This window comes from Lontra canadensis, unplaced genomic scaffold (genome assembly GCF_010015895.1).
Source record: "Lontra canadensis isolate GAN:19392208 unplaced genomic scaffold, GSC_riverotter_1.0 scaffold1, whole genome shotgun sequence".
In the NCBI taxonomy this organism is placed as follows: Eukaryota; Metazoa; Chordata; class Mammalia; order Carnivora; family Mustelidae; genus Lontra; species Lontra canadensis.
Window position 1 is genome coordinate 396,473 of NW_022630995.1, and position 15,480 is coordinate 411,952.

The 15,480-nt window shown below is 44.0% G+C and overlaps 1 protein-coding gene and 1 long non-coding RNA gene across 2 annotated transcripts; one reads left to right on the plus strand and one right to left on the minus strand.

The window, feature by feature from the left end:
- The first annotated feature begins 1,008 nt into the window (after positions 1 to 1,008).
- On the plus strand, positions 1,009 to 8,702 carry LOC116880071 (placenta-specific gene 8 protein-like). The gene is made up of 4 exons (XM_032878896.1): positions 1,009 to 1,108; positions 2,642 to 2,766; positions 6,728 to 6,842; positions 8,494 to 8,702. The coding sequence occupies exons 1-3, from the start codon at positions 1,009 to 1,011 to the stop codon at positions 6,830 to 6,832; spliced, it is 330 nt and encodes a 109-aa protein (XP_032734787.1). The 3' UTR covers positions 6,833 to 6,842; positions 8,494 to 8,702.
- Positions 5,077 to 9,188, minus strand: LOC116880192. Its single transcript, XR_004385187.1, has 3 exons — positions 9,118 to 9,188; positions 8,075 to 8,191; positions 5,077 to 5,363 (listed from the first exon to the last, which is right to left on the minus strand). It is a non-coding gene; the product is annotated as an uncharacterized LOC116880192 (long non-coding RNA).
- Between the last annotated feature and the right edge of the window lie 6,292 nt (positions 9,189 to 15,480).

Genomic DNA, 15,480 nt, shown 5'->3' on the forward strand with positions numbered 1-15,480 from the left:
TGCTCTGGGAACATCTTTGATCGGGGCCTTCCCAGCGACAGGGAGAAGAGGGGATGGATAATGGGGCCGGACGTCCTTGCACCTGGCTAAGGGGAGTGTGAGAGGCGAGCCGGGGCAAGGGCTACAGAGCATGGCGTAGGGTTAGATGTGAAGTAGTGAAGAAGAAAGTTTTACATTAGCCGTTGTGAAACCAGATACATTCTCTCCCTTGGGATTCCTGACTGGGTAGAGCCCAGGAGACTTCGCTTGATCGCTGGATGAAATCTGAGACGCATATAGGCACCACTTTGTTCGAGGGACACTGTTTTTAGTGGTTTTGCCACTACTGGATTTTTCTGTGGAAGCTTGAAGTCCAGCCCCCGGGCCTTCCCCCCCCCCCCCCCCCCCAGATTCTGGCCTGATGATTTCACAAAAAGAAGTTAATTGGTTTTTGGTGTTTTGGGCTTTTTTTTTTAAGTAACCAAGGACATCTGTTAAAACTCCAGCTATCAGGATACGACTAGCAATTATGCAATGAGGACTGGAGTTATCTAGAAGCGCTGGTGTAATGAGAACTTTCTTGCACAAGTAAAGAACTCTGTCTCACAAGGTTCGATTGAGGGACAATTGAGGTAATGCCTGTGTAATAGCATTGTAAAAGTTATTACAATCACTATTAAATAGAATATCACGTGTGCAAAAAAGACTTTGTTTAAGAAGGTTGTCTTGAAATAGAAGGAAAAAAATCATCTTGCTGATAAAAAGGATCAGAGGAAGGGGCAATAAAACCCCCAGAAAACCTGTGGAAGGAACCCCCACTCCGTGTCCGTGAAGTCTCTCATTACCGAGTACAGACGATAGTCTAGAAACGTCTTGCTGAGTCAGTCGAGGGCGGCCACCGTGATTCAGGAGAGGTGTGATGAGAAGACTGCTCAGCTGGGATCAGGATATCCTACCAGAACAGGTAGGTGTCTCACACTTTTCTGGTTTTGTTTTCACAGGCAGTGCCCTCTGGAACTCACCTTAAAAATGAATCCAATTGTTTCGCAACCTGGATACGGCACGGGGGGTGTGATGAACAGTGACTGGCAAACCGGCGTATTTGACTGCTGCGATGACCTGGGGATTTGTAAGTGCGCCTAATTATTCTCCTCCTTGACTCCCAGAATGCAGGTTCCCGACCTAATTAAACTTGTCTACTTCTCCTGTCACCGAGCTCCCACTCTATGGCCAACTCGGAAGTCACAAGCTGCAAGCCCATGGGTGGGTTTAGCCACCAGATGTGTTTTGTTTGTCCTGTACATGATGAACTTGCTTCATGTGGTAATTTAAAAATACCAGGAAACACATCAAAATCAGATTTCACACACACAAAAAGATCTGGCTTTCCAATCTAGATTTCCAACTTCTCTCTGGAAAATTTGGCAAGATGAGCCTTCATCACACAGGGCAGAGTTCAGCTGCTTCTTAACATGAGCCAATCCCATTAAAAGAGAGTCTCACTCTATAGTTGGCTGTATTTATTCATGCCCGCTATTGGCTATTTTGTGGGTTTTTTCCGGTCTATTCCACTCACTTTACCTGCATGACCTTGAGTCGGTGACCCTTGTCGAGATCCTTCGCCGTTTGCCATTTTTCAGCTCTTGGGCTCACCGCACTCTTGATGCTTTGCTCCGTCTTCTGCTTCCCTCTCCCTTCTCTGACGATGCTGCTCCATGCGCTCCGGCTCTCAAGGCCATTCTTGCCAACTCTTGTCACTGTTCCATTTCAGAAAGCACCACAGGCTTTTAGCTTTACTGACTTCTACTTCTTTCCCACCACAAAACACACTTTGGAGTGAGAAGACTTTTTCCGGAGCCATGGGGTTGCAGACATTCTCTGTGGGGTTCCTCCTGACCTCAGGCGTGAGGAACAGCCCCCTTTTTCCGTGGGTGATGGAAGTTCCCGGATCTTTGGCCTTTTGCTTAAAAACAGTCATCAAAGAACCGCTGACTCTCTCATCGCATCTAGGGTACCGCACACCACAACTCCACCCCGGCAGTTTTCAAAATAGACTTTCACTCAAAGCGTATCTGAGAACAGTTTCCTGTTTGTTGTCACTTTCTTGAGCCCTTTCTGGGCCTTGCAGAGCATCTCTAAAGCAGAGCTGCACTCAGGTCTGTAAACAGCTGAGAGCAAAATCCCGTCCTTTCTGCGGGCGTCCATCCTCCTAACAATGATGGGGTCCTTTTGCCCGAAAGACCTTCTAGAATCTATTTCTGCTCATTGTCCCTAATGATTTGTTCACTCAGTGTTTTGACCCTCAACACCACCCCCCGCCATGCTTTAGAGGGCTTCTCAGACATCCTGACGCCACAGATTTCCTCCCCAGGCGAGACCCAATGTCACAAGGCAGGGAAGAAGGATCATGCGAACATGCTCTGAATGGCAAGGCAGGAGCTTCTGCAGTTAAATTGGACCCGGTACAGTGACTCACGAATTACCCCCAGTTGCTGGACAGAGGGCTCCAGAAGCCAGGCAGAAAAAGCCAGATAACAAACACTGCTTTCTCCGGGGCCCATTAGAGCCGTCTCTGGAGCCAGCATCTTTTGGAAAGACATGATTTTGTTGCCGGCGAGACGACTCTCACTAACTCCTCTTTGTGGCTTCCCCTTGCACGCAGGCCTCTGCGGCACTTTCTTCCCCCTGTGCCTCTCGTGTCAGATCGCCTCCGACATGGACGAGTGCTGCCTGTGCGGGGCCAGCGTGGCTATGAGGACCTTGTACAGGACGCGCTACGGCATCCCGGTGAGTCCCCGCGCCCCGCCACACGAGCCACACCCGAGGGCTCCCTGCAGGAGGACCACAGCTGCACAGCTGCCCTCCTCGCCTCCTGGGCTTGACCCTAATCTTTGCTCCACTCCCATCCTAAATTTTTTAAATGATGGACGGGGACCGCGCTGCTGTTCATACCAGGGAACATTTGTAATAAAATCTTACGTTCCTGTAGATGTGTCCCTGAAACGGTGGCTGCAGGTGAGTAGGTGAGGGGTGGAGAGCCCCTCACCCTCTCCCCACTTTACTCAGTCAGACCCAGGACCCCGCAGATCTGTAGGCTGGATGACGGTGTGTTAGGAAGCCAGGGGGAGAAAATGCGCCTGCGGTAGATCCCTTGCAAGCCAGCACATCTGGCTCATAAGCCAGTGCTCACTCCTTCAACAGAGATGTGTCCTGTGCATGGGAGAGATGCTAGAGGCACCTCAGTGCATGTAGCTTACATCCTGTTTCTTCTTATTTTTTCAGACCTCTATTTTAACATAGTTTCAAACTTGAAGAGAAGCTGCAGAAATCATAAATGGGGAAAAAAAAAAAGGAGAAACAATACAAGGAATTCCTGAATACTGAAATCCTGCCCCTTCCTTTCATTTCCTCTTCTCCACTTCTTTGTCTAGTCTCTTTCAGGAACATCGGTAGGAAATGACAGACTTGACATCCTATAGCATCTCTACGGCACCACGCATTTCTTAGTGACAAGGGCCTTCATTTCTGTAACTATAATGCAATGGCTGAAATCAGGAATTTAACACAGATATGGTACTATTCGCTAATTTGTGGGTCTTATTTAAACTTTACAAAATAACCCAACAACATTCTGAGGATGAGAAGAAAACCAATCCGAAGCCACAAATTCTGTTCAGTTGTCATTCCTCTTTAGTCTCCTACAATAGGGAATAGTTTCTCAGTCTTTCCTTGCCTTTTTCCCCCCAAAATGCAGACCATTTATTTTGTAGACTGTCCCTCAATTTGGTCTGTCAAATGTGTCCTCATGGATATATTTAGGGTTTACACTTTGACAGAACCTCCACAGAACTAATGTAATAGTCACTGTGCTTCCTATCAAGACGCACACGACATCACTGTATCCCATTATGGTTGTTGTTTCCTTTGATTACTTAGTTAAGGTAGTGTCCGCCATAAGGTTCTCCACCTTCTGGTGAAGTTCTCCACCTAAGGTCGCCATTTTTCCCTTCGTAACGAGTAGGACCTGGTAGAGAGACGTGAGCACGCTGCTCCTCATAGCCCTTCAGCCACTGGGACTAACGTCCGCTGAAGCTTCTCGCCTGAATTACTGGTTACCATGATGGCTGTCCATGGCAGAGCTCACGCTCTAATGGGAGAAGACTGCTACACTGTGACTCAGTAAAAACCTTATAGGATGCTAATAAGTGGCACAGAAAAAAATTAAACAAAGAAGAGGAATAAAGAACGTTGAAGCATTCTAATTTTATTTTATTTTTTTCGGCATTACAAAATTTATTTTTATCCAAGCAATGTTTATCCCAGGAATGCAAAGATGGCTCAGTATCAGAATACTCTAGTTACAGATTCAAAAAGAAAAGCCATTATCATCGTTTCAGCTGATGCAGGAAAAACAGTCAACAAAATTCAATGTCCATCCACATTTTTAGAAAGGGAGTTCTAATGTTAAATAGGGCGATGAGGGAAGGCTTTCTTACAAAAGTGAAAGGATGAGAAAGAAGTTACCCACAGGGGGAAGAGCTGGGCAGAAAAAAGAGTATCGCCCAAGGCTTTAAAGTAGAGTTTATCTGGAAAGTTCCAGAAACTGGAAAGGGCCAGAGAGGCTGGAATAGAATGAGTGAGAGGGTGGGGGCAGGATGTCATAGAAAAAGATATTAGAGCAAGATTTAGAAACTCTAGGGCCTTGAGAACCATTGTAAGAACCTGAGCTTTACTCCGCGTGAGCAGGGAAGTCACTGAAAACGGTTTAAACAAACGGGTGATGTGACGGATTCTGTTCCTCGAAATGTAGCCTCTGCCCCACTCACCTCCCAATGGACTGGGAGCAAGTTGCTCGTCTCCCTAAGCCTCAACCCCCTCATTGATAAATGGTCACACCAATCCTCCCCTTTAATGGGGTAGCAAGAGTCATGGGAGATAATGTACGGAAAGGGCTTAACACAGGACCTGGCAAGTAATACGTGCTCAGTAAACAACTACTTCTCTTTTTGTTCTTTTCTCTGAGAATTGCTCAGCTATTTCCTCAGGGAAGAGGTGTGTGCAGGGCCCTGGCCTCATTTCTCCTGTGTGTTTGCTCAGGTCCCTGACTTCGCAGCACTCAAGGCTGCCCTCATTCATGTTAACCCTAACGTAGCACAACACACATGGGCTCTTAACTCTGTGCCTGGACTGGGACTTCCTGAATCGTGTGCGAGGTGTCACGCATGTGCGCTTCCGTACATGATGTGATGGTTACGTTCTCAACGCAACCCAAGACCCCGACACGGTATGTAGGAAGGGGTCCTTAGCTGGATCCTGGAGATGAGGCTTTGGGAACAGCTCGGCATGTTCTCCGATAAATCACGTGGTGGCATCAGTTTTCTCATCTGTCATGAGGAAGTTGTGCAAGGTGATTTCTAGGTCTAGGATTCTAGCTATAGTAGGTTTCCTCAACATACAATGAAGCGGAGTATTTATAGACAGTGTATCTCTATTTCCTCCTTTGAACAGACCTAAAAATAATTCCCAGGACTGGTTTATATAGTTCAGGCTCTCTGCTTTGTTTCCCTTTCATATCTATGCAAATCTTTGTGGGGCTGCGACAGTACACCTCTCTGATCTGCCCCTTCTTTTGTGGATACAGCCAGGAGAGCATACCTTTGCCAGGGCACAACCTGTGCAGGAGAGAAGGAGGAAGAAAAGAGATAACCACTGGTTGTACTACCGTGAGCTGAATATTATTCTGACATGTAGTTGCTCATGTACTGCCTGCAAACTCTTGTGGTGGGGGAAGTGTTACCTCCTTTTATAGACAGGTTAGCTCTTTGCCCCAAATGCTTACACTGGTAGATGACGATCAAAGCACTGTAGCAACAGGAAAAATTTCTTTTCATGAAACATAAATCACTCATAGTCTCACCATTTAGAAGCTCCTACGTACACACTGCCACCCCCCACCCCACCCCACGAGCTCACACTATAAATTGGGAATTATATTAAACTCAAACCTTAAGAACATAAGTGCTATCAAATAATGGATTCAAAATGCTTTCAGTCTGTCAAGACACACAGTAATAAAACCGGGTTATCAGACTAGAACTCCCCGGTTCCCTCAGTGCCTCCTACACCAGAACAGGAATCCCTTCAAGGGCACGTCACCCGGAAGGTCATTGAGGACCCGGTTGGACACTTCCATTGAGAGGGCCCTCAAATCCTTGCAAAGTCCCCCATCCCATGGCTTTCCAAACAAATTCTTTCTCTTCTTTCTTCCTTCCCCCATAATTTGTGTATCTCCCCTTTGCTCCAAACGTCTTCCATTGCAGAACTTGAGAGATGTCAATGAAAACGCAAGAGGGATAAAATATGGGGCCCCATCTGGCTCTGCTCACAAACTACAGAAAAATTGGTGCATTTTATGACTGGATTTAAAGGGAAGCCATCTCAGAATTGATGTTAGAGGATGAGGGCTGTAGTCATACCCTGCAGATCAGCTGAAATCGTGTCATATATGGTTAAGGGCACAGGCTTCAGAAAAGAAAGACCAAGGGCCGCTACCAATTTGTTATGTGATCTGAACAAGTAATTTACCTTCACGTGGGTCATCAGAAAAATGGAGATAATGAAAATCCTCATGCTAAACCAGTAACATAAAATGTACCTTTTAAGGAGTTTTGAAAAGCTATGCGAATGCAAGGACTTGCGTGACTCTATTTATAGCCTATGTGTGGACCCGCTGTTTGTTTTTTAACAGGGATCTATTTGTGGTGATTTCCTATGGCTGGGATGTTTTCCTCTGTGCACCCTTTGTCAGCTCAAGCGAGATATTGAAAAAAGAAAAGCAATGAATGCTTTCTAAAAGGTGCTTGGTAAGTTGTTGGAAATTCTTTGATTTAGTTGTATCAAAACAAACGCTCAATAACATCCTTTATTTCCTTGGTCCGCTCTCACAAATACATGAAATATCGCTTACAAAATGGAGGACAAAGGATTTTTAATTGCCAGCCGACACCAACAGTTGGTAGTCAGCATCCACAGGCTGAGAGAGCGAAACCTGGAAGGATAGGAGAGAATTCCGAGGTTTGTTGGGTTGTCTGCCGTGTGACATACCAGTGAACAGGTCCCGTGTCACCCATGCATATCTTCACAAGACCATGATTTGAGGTAGCTGAGGTGTGCGTGTTACCATTCATTTCCCCAAGTCTAGTTCCTAGGTGTGCTGCTACCACACTAACCAGATGAGCTGTTAAAGTAAGTGTGACTGTGTAATGTGCCTACTTCTGTGTTCTTGGCAACACCAGAATATTAGTATAAGAATCCCTCCTCCAAAGCTATGGGAAGCTACTTTAGTTTCTATAAATTCAGGGTGGATATTTCACCCAGTTATCCAAAATTCCCAAAGCCCCCACTATGAGGAGAAGTTACTGACGTGTTGTCAGAGTTAGGTAGCTGCTCATTTCCCTGTTTCCCAGCTCCCCTAGTCACATTTTTCATCTTCTGAGCAGCTATTTCTCTCAAACAGGTGGGTAATAGTTTACGTGTCCTATCTTTTGATCTCTTATTGCCAGTCCCCGTGGAATTCGCAATCAAAGCTTAGTTTTCCCCGGGAATGACTATTATCTATACAATCCTTTCCCACCCAGAGGTCTTTGTGAATGTTTGATCAAGGTGCAACATTCATGAGTGTAAGTTGTCACTGGCCCTATCTCTCTCTTTCCTAGTTATTTCTTTGCCACATACCCCACAAAATGATGTCTTCTTCACAAACATATTAGTTCGTCTCATGTTGCATTTTTGTATCCTAGCATTTGTCTTCTGACTGTTTCAATGGCTTCCTGGAATGACTAACATGCTTTACTCAGTTTCAGGCAGAGTCATGATAGGGAGTTTTCTTATTATTCTTTTTCCTCCTTATATTCTACCTCCAGAGAATTGGCTGTTGTCTCTCTTTTCAAGCAGTGACATTTGTTAAAAGTCCTATATTAACAACTTGAGTCAGAATTTGATGCCTAAGTAGTCCTGAGGGAAGGAGGATGTGACAGTACCTGTACAGTCAATGAAAAAGACTGTTTGGTGCTCTCTGCCTTTTGGAGACCCTTACCTTGACATGGTTGATGATCCATTGACATTTGACAACAGAAGTTGACTCTGGCAATCTACAGAGTGCTCCATTGTTTCCCTCAACCACCTAGCAACAATGCTTGATACCTAGCAGGCACTTAACAAATATTGTGGGAGAATAGATCAGTGCAACTTTCAAGAAAGGAAGCATAATGAGGCCCTAACCTAGGAGACTCATCTGAATCTTAACTGGTGATTGTGACTCTTTCTAATGGATTATACTGAACCAGGGGCCATGATTTGATATAGATCTCAAAATATGCCAAAGCATGGTGGTAGAGGATGGGTGGAATGGAAAGTTTTGATACTTAGAACAAGATAATGTGAAGACAGATGAAACTGATAAATCCTAATTTGTTCATTCATTTACTCTCTCCTTTTTTCTTCTGGTTTCTACAGGTCACATTCACAATGTGGTGAAAGAAATGCTAGAATCACATACTGCACCTGTTGAGTGCTATCTCACCACACATTTTAGAAACTAATTCAACCAATCATATGGTTTCCAATGGCTTCAAGACACTTTTAATTTCTAGTTTATTTCAAAAGAAATAAATTTCCAGTGCTGTTCTCTAAAATGACTGCTAATAAAAAATTAATATCCTCAACATTTCTTGTGTCTTTATTTTTTTACTTAAATTCCATGAGCCAACATATAGTACATCATCAGCTTCAGATGTAGTGTTCAATGACTCATCAGTGTCTTTGGATACAGCTTTATGAAAAACTATAATATAACTTTTAAAAAATGAACCCAAATTTGTCAAAATATTAAAGCTGAATGATAGGTACATGGAGAATCTTTTTTTTTTTTATTTTGAAAGGTTTTTTTTTTTTTGAAGGATGATTGACACATAAAGAGGATTCCACTTTTCTATCTTTATATATGTTTGGAAATGTCCAGAATAAAACGTGTTTTAAATGTTGTCAAGACTTTTCTAATTTTAGACTTTCCCACCACTGGTAGGCAAGGAATCACTCTGGGCATTCCCTCACTCCCAAAAGGGTGGTACTTTGACCTACCTTGGGCCTCCCTTTGGGAGCCAGGATGACCTTCGGCACTCCTTATAGCCCCACTCAAGGCTGAAATAAATCCGCTCCAGGAGTACTGGCTGAGCGATGCGGAGTTTACTATAGATTCTATGGACAAAAGAGAGGATTTCTGTCGTAAGCCACAAAGCAAGACTTCTAACTGAAATTGGCATTAGACATTTCCATCCTCCCTAAAGCCATCTGCAGCGAGCCAGCCACAGGAGCTCCACATACCTTTCTTTCTCCACTCCCCCTCCTTCCCTGCACCAAGGTTAATGTGGCATTTTCAAATATTGAGATATAATTGAGTTATAGGTGTACAATATTATGATATGACCCATGTACATATTGGAAAATGATCACCACAATAAGTTTAACTATCCCTGAACATAGTTATAATTTTTTCTCGTGTTGAGAAGTTTTAAGATTACTCTCTTCCCAACTTTCCGATATATAATACTTTACAATGTATTCTACCATGCTGTACACTACATCCCCATAACATATTTATTTTATAACTGGAAGTTTGGACCTTTGGCTCCCTTCACCGTTTCACCTACCCCACCATGCCCACCTCTGTCTACCCACAATCCATCTGTCTATGAGTTCAGGTAGTTCATTTCTTTATCTTAGATTTCCATAGAAGCAACACCATGCAGTGTTTGTCTTTCACAGTCTGACTTCTTTCACTTAGTTTAATCCCTTCAAGGTCTATGCATTGCCGTCCCAAATACCAGAACTGCCTTCTTTTTTAATGGCTGGGGAACGTTCCATTGTGTATATACACCACATCTTCCTCATCCATCCGTCCTTTGGTGGACACTTAGACTGTTTCCATGTCAGCCATGCGAATAACGCTGCAGTGAACATGGGGCCGGTCCACAGGCCTTTCCTATGCAGAGCAGTTTAGTTCTACCTCAGCTTTCCAGTCCAGGAACCACACCTCCAAAGGTGCAGGATGGGGGTGAAATTCTGCTGTTACATAAAAAACAAAAAATGTTTTCCAGATCGCTAGTTTAAAAATCACAACATATTTTATGCATATCTGCACATAAAATGCATGGCAAATAGGACCTTTCTTATCATGTTTGATCTAACTGAAAAGTTTTATTATTTAGACTCATTCTCCCACTCTCGACATCGTGTTTCTCCTGGGCATAGGAAATGCCTACGGTTTCCTCGTACCAGGCTACTTGCCTTAATTAAATCGAACCCTCCTTAAATGCTACCGCCCGCTGAAGGTCAATTGCGAGAGCCAAGAAGCAGCGAGTCCGGTGAGGAAGGTGGGGCTGCAAGGGAGACGAGGAGGTGATTTACACATTTTCAAAGCAAAGGACAGCGGGGGAGAATTCATCTCACCTCCAGGGAATGGAAAGATTGTCCGTGGGTCCTGCTTCAGACTTACCTGTGGCTGCTTCGTGGCGTAAAGGGCTACAGTCCTTTCTTCTACTGCAGGGTCAACAATTCAGAGGCCGCGTGTCTGTTGACGGCGTGTGGAACGGGGCGGCTCACCTCGGGCTGGAGGAGAGCCTTCCGGATGGCGCCCTCGCGGCCGCCCGTGGTTAGTGGTTCAGCCGGGGCGGGAGCCGCGCGGTCGGCCGCACAGGGGCTGTGGACGGTCCGGGGGAAGCAGCTCAAAAGCACAAGTTGGACGCGCGGCGTCTTCACGCCCGCCTCGGAGGCCACGGAGCACCCCTGTGCGGCGCTCGCGCTTGAGGACGGCCCGCCCGGGTGCGAAGCGCCGACGCGGAAGCTCGCGCTCCTGTGCGTGGCAGCGTCCCTGAAGGAGGGCCCGCCGCCGCCCTCTCGGGACAGTGCCGCCTGGCGCGGCGGCGGCGCTGCTGTAGCACCGGCTTCACGTCTCCGGTGACGCAGAACCGGGTTCGGATCGCACCGCGTTGACGCTTGTCACAAGAGCCCACTCACCTGGACACTCCGGCTCGCACGTGCGCGGGGTCCGGACGTCCAAACTGCACGACTGACTCTGCAGAAGCTGCTTTCCGCTCTACAGTGTTTGGGTCTTTGGCTGAGGAAGACGATGCCGTAGCGTCCTCTTCCCGGGCAGCGCCCCTCAGACACTCCTGGCTGCAGGTCGCTGCCGAGGTCATCGTAAAGCCTTTTGCAACTGCTCCCTAAGCCTTGCCTTTACTCGGGTCTGGCTCTGGTTTTCGTGTAACGTCTAGAGGCAGGAGATAAATTCCATTCTGCCCCAAATTTCCATGCAGCAGCAGGTTCTAAGTCTGCTCCTACTATTTCTTTTTCCACAGTGTTTTCTTTTGGTAAAATACACATAAAATAAAATTTGTCACTTTTAAGTGTACAGTTCAGGGGCTTGAGCTACTTTTATATTGTGTAGCCCTCGTGCCATCCGTCCTCGTCATCCATCTTGTAAAACTGAAACTCTGCGCCCATTAAACACTAACTCCCCATCCCAATGTCCCTCAGCCCCTGGCAGTTGCTATAATACTTCCCGTCCTCAGGATTCATCCGTGTTGTACATATTTCAGAATTTTCTTCCTTTTTAAGGTTGAATGATACTCCATTGTACGCATATACCACATTCTCCTTATCCTTTCTTAGGTTGATGGACACTGGGGTTGCTTCCACATTTTAGCTACTTTGAATAATACTTATACGAACATGGGCGTCCAAGAATCTCTTCAAAACCCTGCTTTCAATTCTTTGAGGTATGTACCCAGATGAGGCTGTGCTAGATCATATGTAATTTTATGCTTAATTCTTTGAGAAACTGCCCTTTTATTTTCCATGGTGACTATACCATTTCACAATCCCACCAACAACACACAGGGTTTTAATTTCTTCAGATACTCACCAACACTTGCTATTTTCTCTTTCTTTGATAGTAGTCAGCCTAATGGGCAGGAAGCACTATCTCATGGTAGTTTCGATGTGCCGTTCCATAATGATCAGTGATGCTGAACATCTTTTCCTGGGCTTATTGGCCATTTATATCTCTTCTTTGGAGAAATGTATTCAAGTTCTTTGCCCATTTTTGAATCATGTTGTTTATTCTTTTAATGTTGAGTTTTAGTAGTTCTCTTGTATATTCTGGACATTGACCTCTTATCAGATATGATTTGCACATATGTTCTCCTATTCTGTAGGTTACCTTTTTCTGCCAATGTAATCTTTGTCTGGGTGGGAAGACAGATTCCTGGTGCTTCCTACCCTGGCTCCAAGGACTCACCTGAGTTTAGTAACAAATACTGTGAATGGGGAAAGGAACTATGCTCCATAATTCAGTCCTTATAACACAACACCCCAAAAACACCACTGAGAAATGGCCTTATTCACTAGCCAAGAGGGGAGAGAAGACAATAGTAACAGAGCCATGTATGTAGCCAGAGATCTGTTTATCATTTGGAATAAAAGTCTTAAAAAGGAATGTCTTCAGGAGTGGTGGATCCTGGCAGCATGGTGGGCTTGGCCTGCAGAGTAATCCCTTGGGTTGTTTCCTCTATTGGTTTCAGAATTTTTGGTTAGTGATAGAGAAGAAAATTAAACTGCACAGGATGTCAGAGCGAGGACTGAATATTTGCATGTGGAGGTGAATTCAGGCTGCTCCTTTTGTCACAAAACCACAACACTCAGAGAGGGCCTTGTAGAAGAATCGTACACACATGAGTTGGTATGTGGGCAGGTAGATGGCTGTGTGGTTTCCCCAGAAGCAGCAAGTAGTGGAGCACGTGCTCTGAAGGCCACACAACACATAGTACAAGCTTATGGATAAGCAAGGACATCGAAGACTAAGTCATCCAGTGTCACTTCTTGTCTTCAGAAATAACCTCAATATGGAACTGTTTAATGGAGAAAAAAGCAGGCCCCCAGCAACCCGATCCTTCTCTTGGAGCCTTTTTTCCCATCTGCTCTTCTCTCCCAACTCGGGACCTCCAAAATATGTCTTTCTCTCTCCCTTTGCCTCATGCCATCTTATGAAAAATATCTCCCTGCTGTACTCCTTCCCCTGTCCACCATGTCTCCCAAACCACCACCAGGGAACCAACTTCTAGATTATTAGGCAGTATATTTAACATCCTAATCTGATCTATTTGCCTTTGGACAGCTTCATCAAAGTCCAGATATTCCCAAGATAGTGGTGGCAGAGGGTGGATAGCAAAGGAGAAGACAGCAAAGGGGAACACTGGCAGAAGACTGGTCTTATATTAGTATGCCCAAAAATAGTCACCTCATTGTTCATCGTTTTGTTTTTATTGATTAAAACAAAATAGAGATATATTTATCTGAATCCCTGAATCTGATGAATCTCTAGTTTCAAATTTGAGAAAAGAAACCCATGTGCTTTCCCATAAATGATTATCCTTTTATGATCCTTTAGTCCCTATCCCAGTGCTATCCCAGTCTGCCCACTCTCAGGATACAGGGCATATCAAGTCTTTCCAGTCTGGCCTATACCAATCCAGGAATGGCTGATGAAGGGAAGTTCTTCCTGTTTTGTTTGTTCAGGTTCAGATACGACTACTGAGTTATTTACATCTAGAACCAAACTCTTTTCCTGGAGTTAAGAGTCTCATCTGGTTTGTCTCCCTCTCTGATTTCTTCCTATTCAGTTTTCCCCTGCACCCCTCTTGTTCTTTGCACTAGTCCTTATATTCTAATCATATTCTAATATAATGGTGTCTCTCTGATTATCTTGACTCTGGGAAACAAACTGAGGATTGCAGAAAGAGAGGGGCATAGGGAGATGGGGTAACTGGGTGATGGGCATTAAAGAGGGCATGTGATATGATAAGTGCTGTGTGATATATTCAACTAACAAATCACTGAACGTTATATCAAAAATTAGTGATGTACTATACCTTGGCTAATTGAATTTAAAGAAAACTCATTAGGTGCTTCTGATCAGTCTAGACCTGCATGTTAAAGATAGGCTTTTAAAACACATGATGATTAGTTCAAATCAAGAAACTACCTCTTCTTTCTAAAACTGAAAACAAAATTGTTTCTACCAGAACAAAAGAAGAATCTTTCCTAAAAATTTGCAATTTTCACTGAGTGCAAAATATACAAATTTCTGGCAGTTAAAGGATAGCTATTTTTTAAATGTTTCTAGCCTTCAGGAGTACATAAGTCAAAATTCTGAGAGACACAATCAAGAAAACTATATAATAATGAATTAGTTTTAGGGGTGAGAGGAAACTTTTCCCTTCTTCGCTAGACTAATAATTAAACTGACATAGGTTAACAGAAGAAAAACAAAATTTTATATATACAGGAGTTCTTAAAAATGTGAGATTCAAAGAACTGGCCAATAGCAGACAGATTTTATACTTTTTAGACAAAATAGTAGTAGCAGTAGTAGAAGTAGTAGTAGTAGTAATAATAATAATAATACATTTCTGAAGAATCGACAAGACTGATATACACCCCTAGACTTTTGGTTAAAAAAAAAAAAGCCATCTACTTGAGCTGGAGCCTTAGCAGAGGGGAAGGCTTCAGGTTTACCATATGTTGAGTGGCTACAGAAGTGCTCTCAGGGAGTACAGGCTGAGGGAATGCCATTTTGGAGCTCTCATCTGGCTTTGCTATAGCTTCTCCCAGAAAAGCGCCTACTTTTCTGGAGCCCCAAATTCTGCAGTTGTCACTAAGGGGACACTTCTAGATCATTTGTTCGGGAAACCAGCATGGTCCACAATCACAGTCTCACAGCTGTATATACTTGCATACCATAATGCTCAAGCTTCCAATTAGCCTAAAACTATGTGCTGACTGAGATGCTTTCCTCTGAAACACTCACAGGTTTCAGCACATTCTCAGCAACTGGAATTTATCAAGAATAAATCAGACTGCTTAGGCAATCACAAAAGATTAAGAGACATCTAAGAGGGAGGGCAAGGTTAAACTGGTTTATCTCCTACATACGACCACTCCTGCAAGACTAGAAGAGAGAGCTGTTTTGCCTACTACACAGAAGCAACATGAGAGTCAAGCAAAATAAGGAAACAGAAAAATATATTCCAAATGAAATAAAATCCCAGGGGAAAAAACTTAATGAAAGAGAAATAATGAATTACCTGATAAAGCATTCAAAGTCATGGTCATAAACATGTTCACCAAATGCAGGAGAAGAATAGATGAACACAGCAAGAATTTCAACAAAGAGATAGAAAATATAAGAAGGTATCAAACAGAAGTCACAGAACTGAAGAATACCATAGCCAAACTGAAATATACAGTACAGAAGTTCAACAGCAGGCTAAATGAAGCAGCAGATAGAATCAGTAAGCCAGAAGACAGGGTAATGGAACTCACCCATTAGAACAAAAACAACAACAACAAAAAAATTTTTTAAAGTGAAGATAGTTTAAGGGACTT

What these genes read in the sequence shown, in the direction of transcription:
- LOC116880071 (XM_032878896.1), top strand. Translation starts at nt 1,009, where the DNA reads ATGAATCCAATTGTTTCGCAACCTGGATACGGCACGGGGGGTGTGATG. An exon ending in CTGCGATGACCTGGGGATTT is followed by an intron (nt 1,109 to 2,641) that starts GTAAGTGCGCCT and finishes CCTTGCACGCAG; the next exon opens with GCCTCTGCGGCACTTTCTTC. An exon ending in GGACGCGCTACGGCATCCCG is followed by an intron (nt 2,767 to 6,727) that starts GTGAGTCCCCGC and finishes GTTTTTTAACAG; the next exon opens with GGATCTATTTGTGGTGATTT.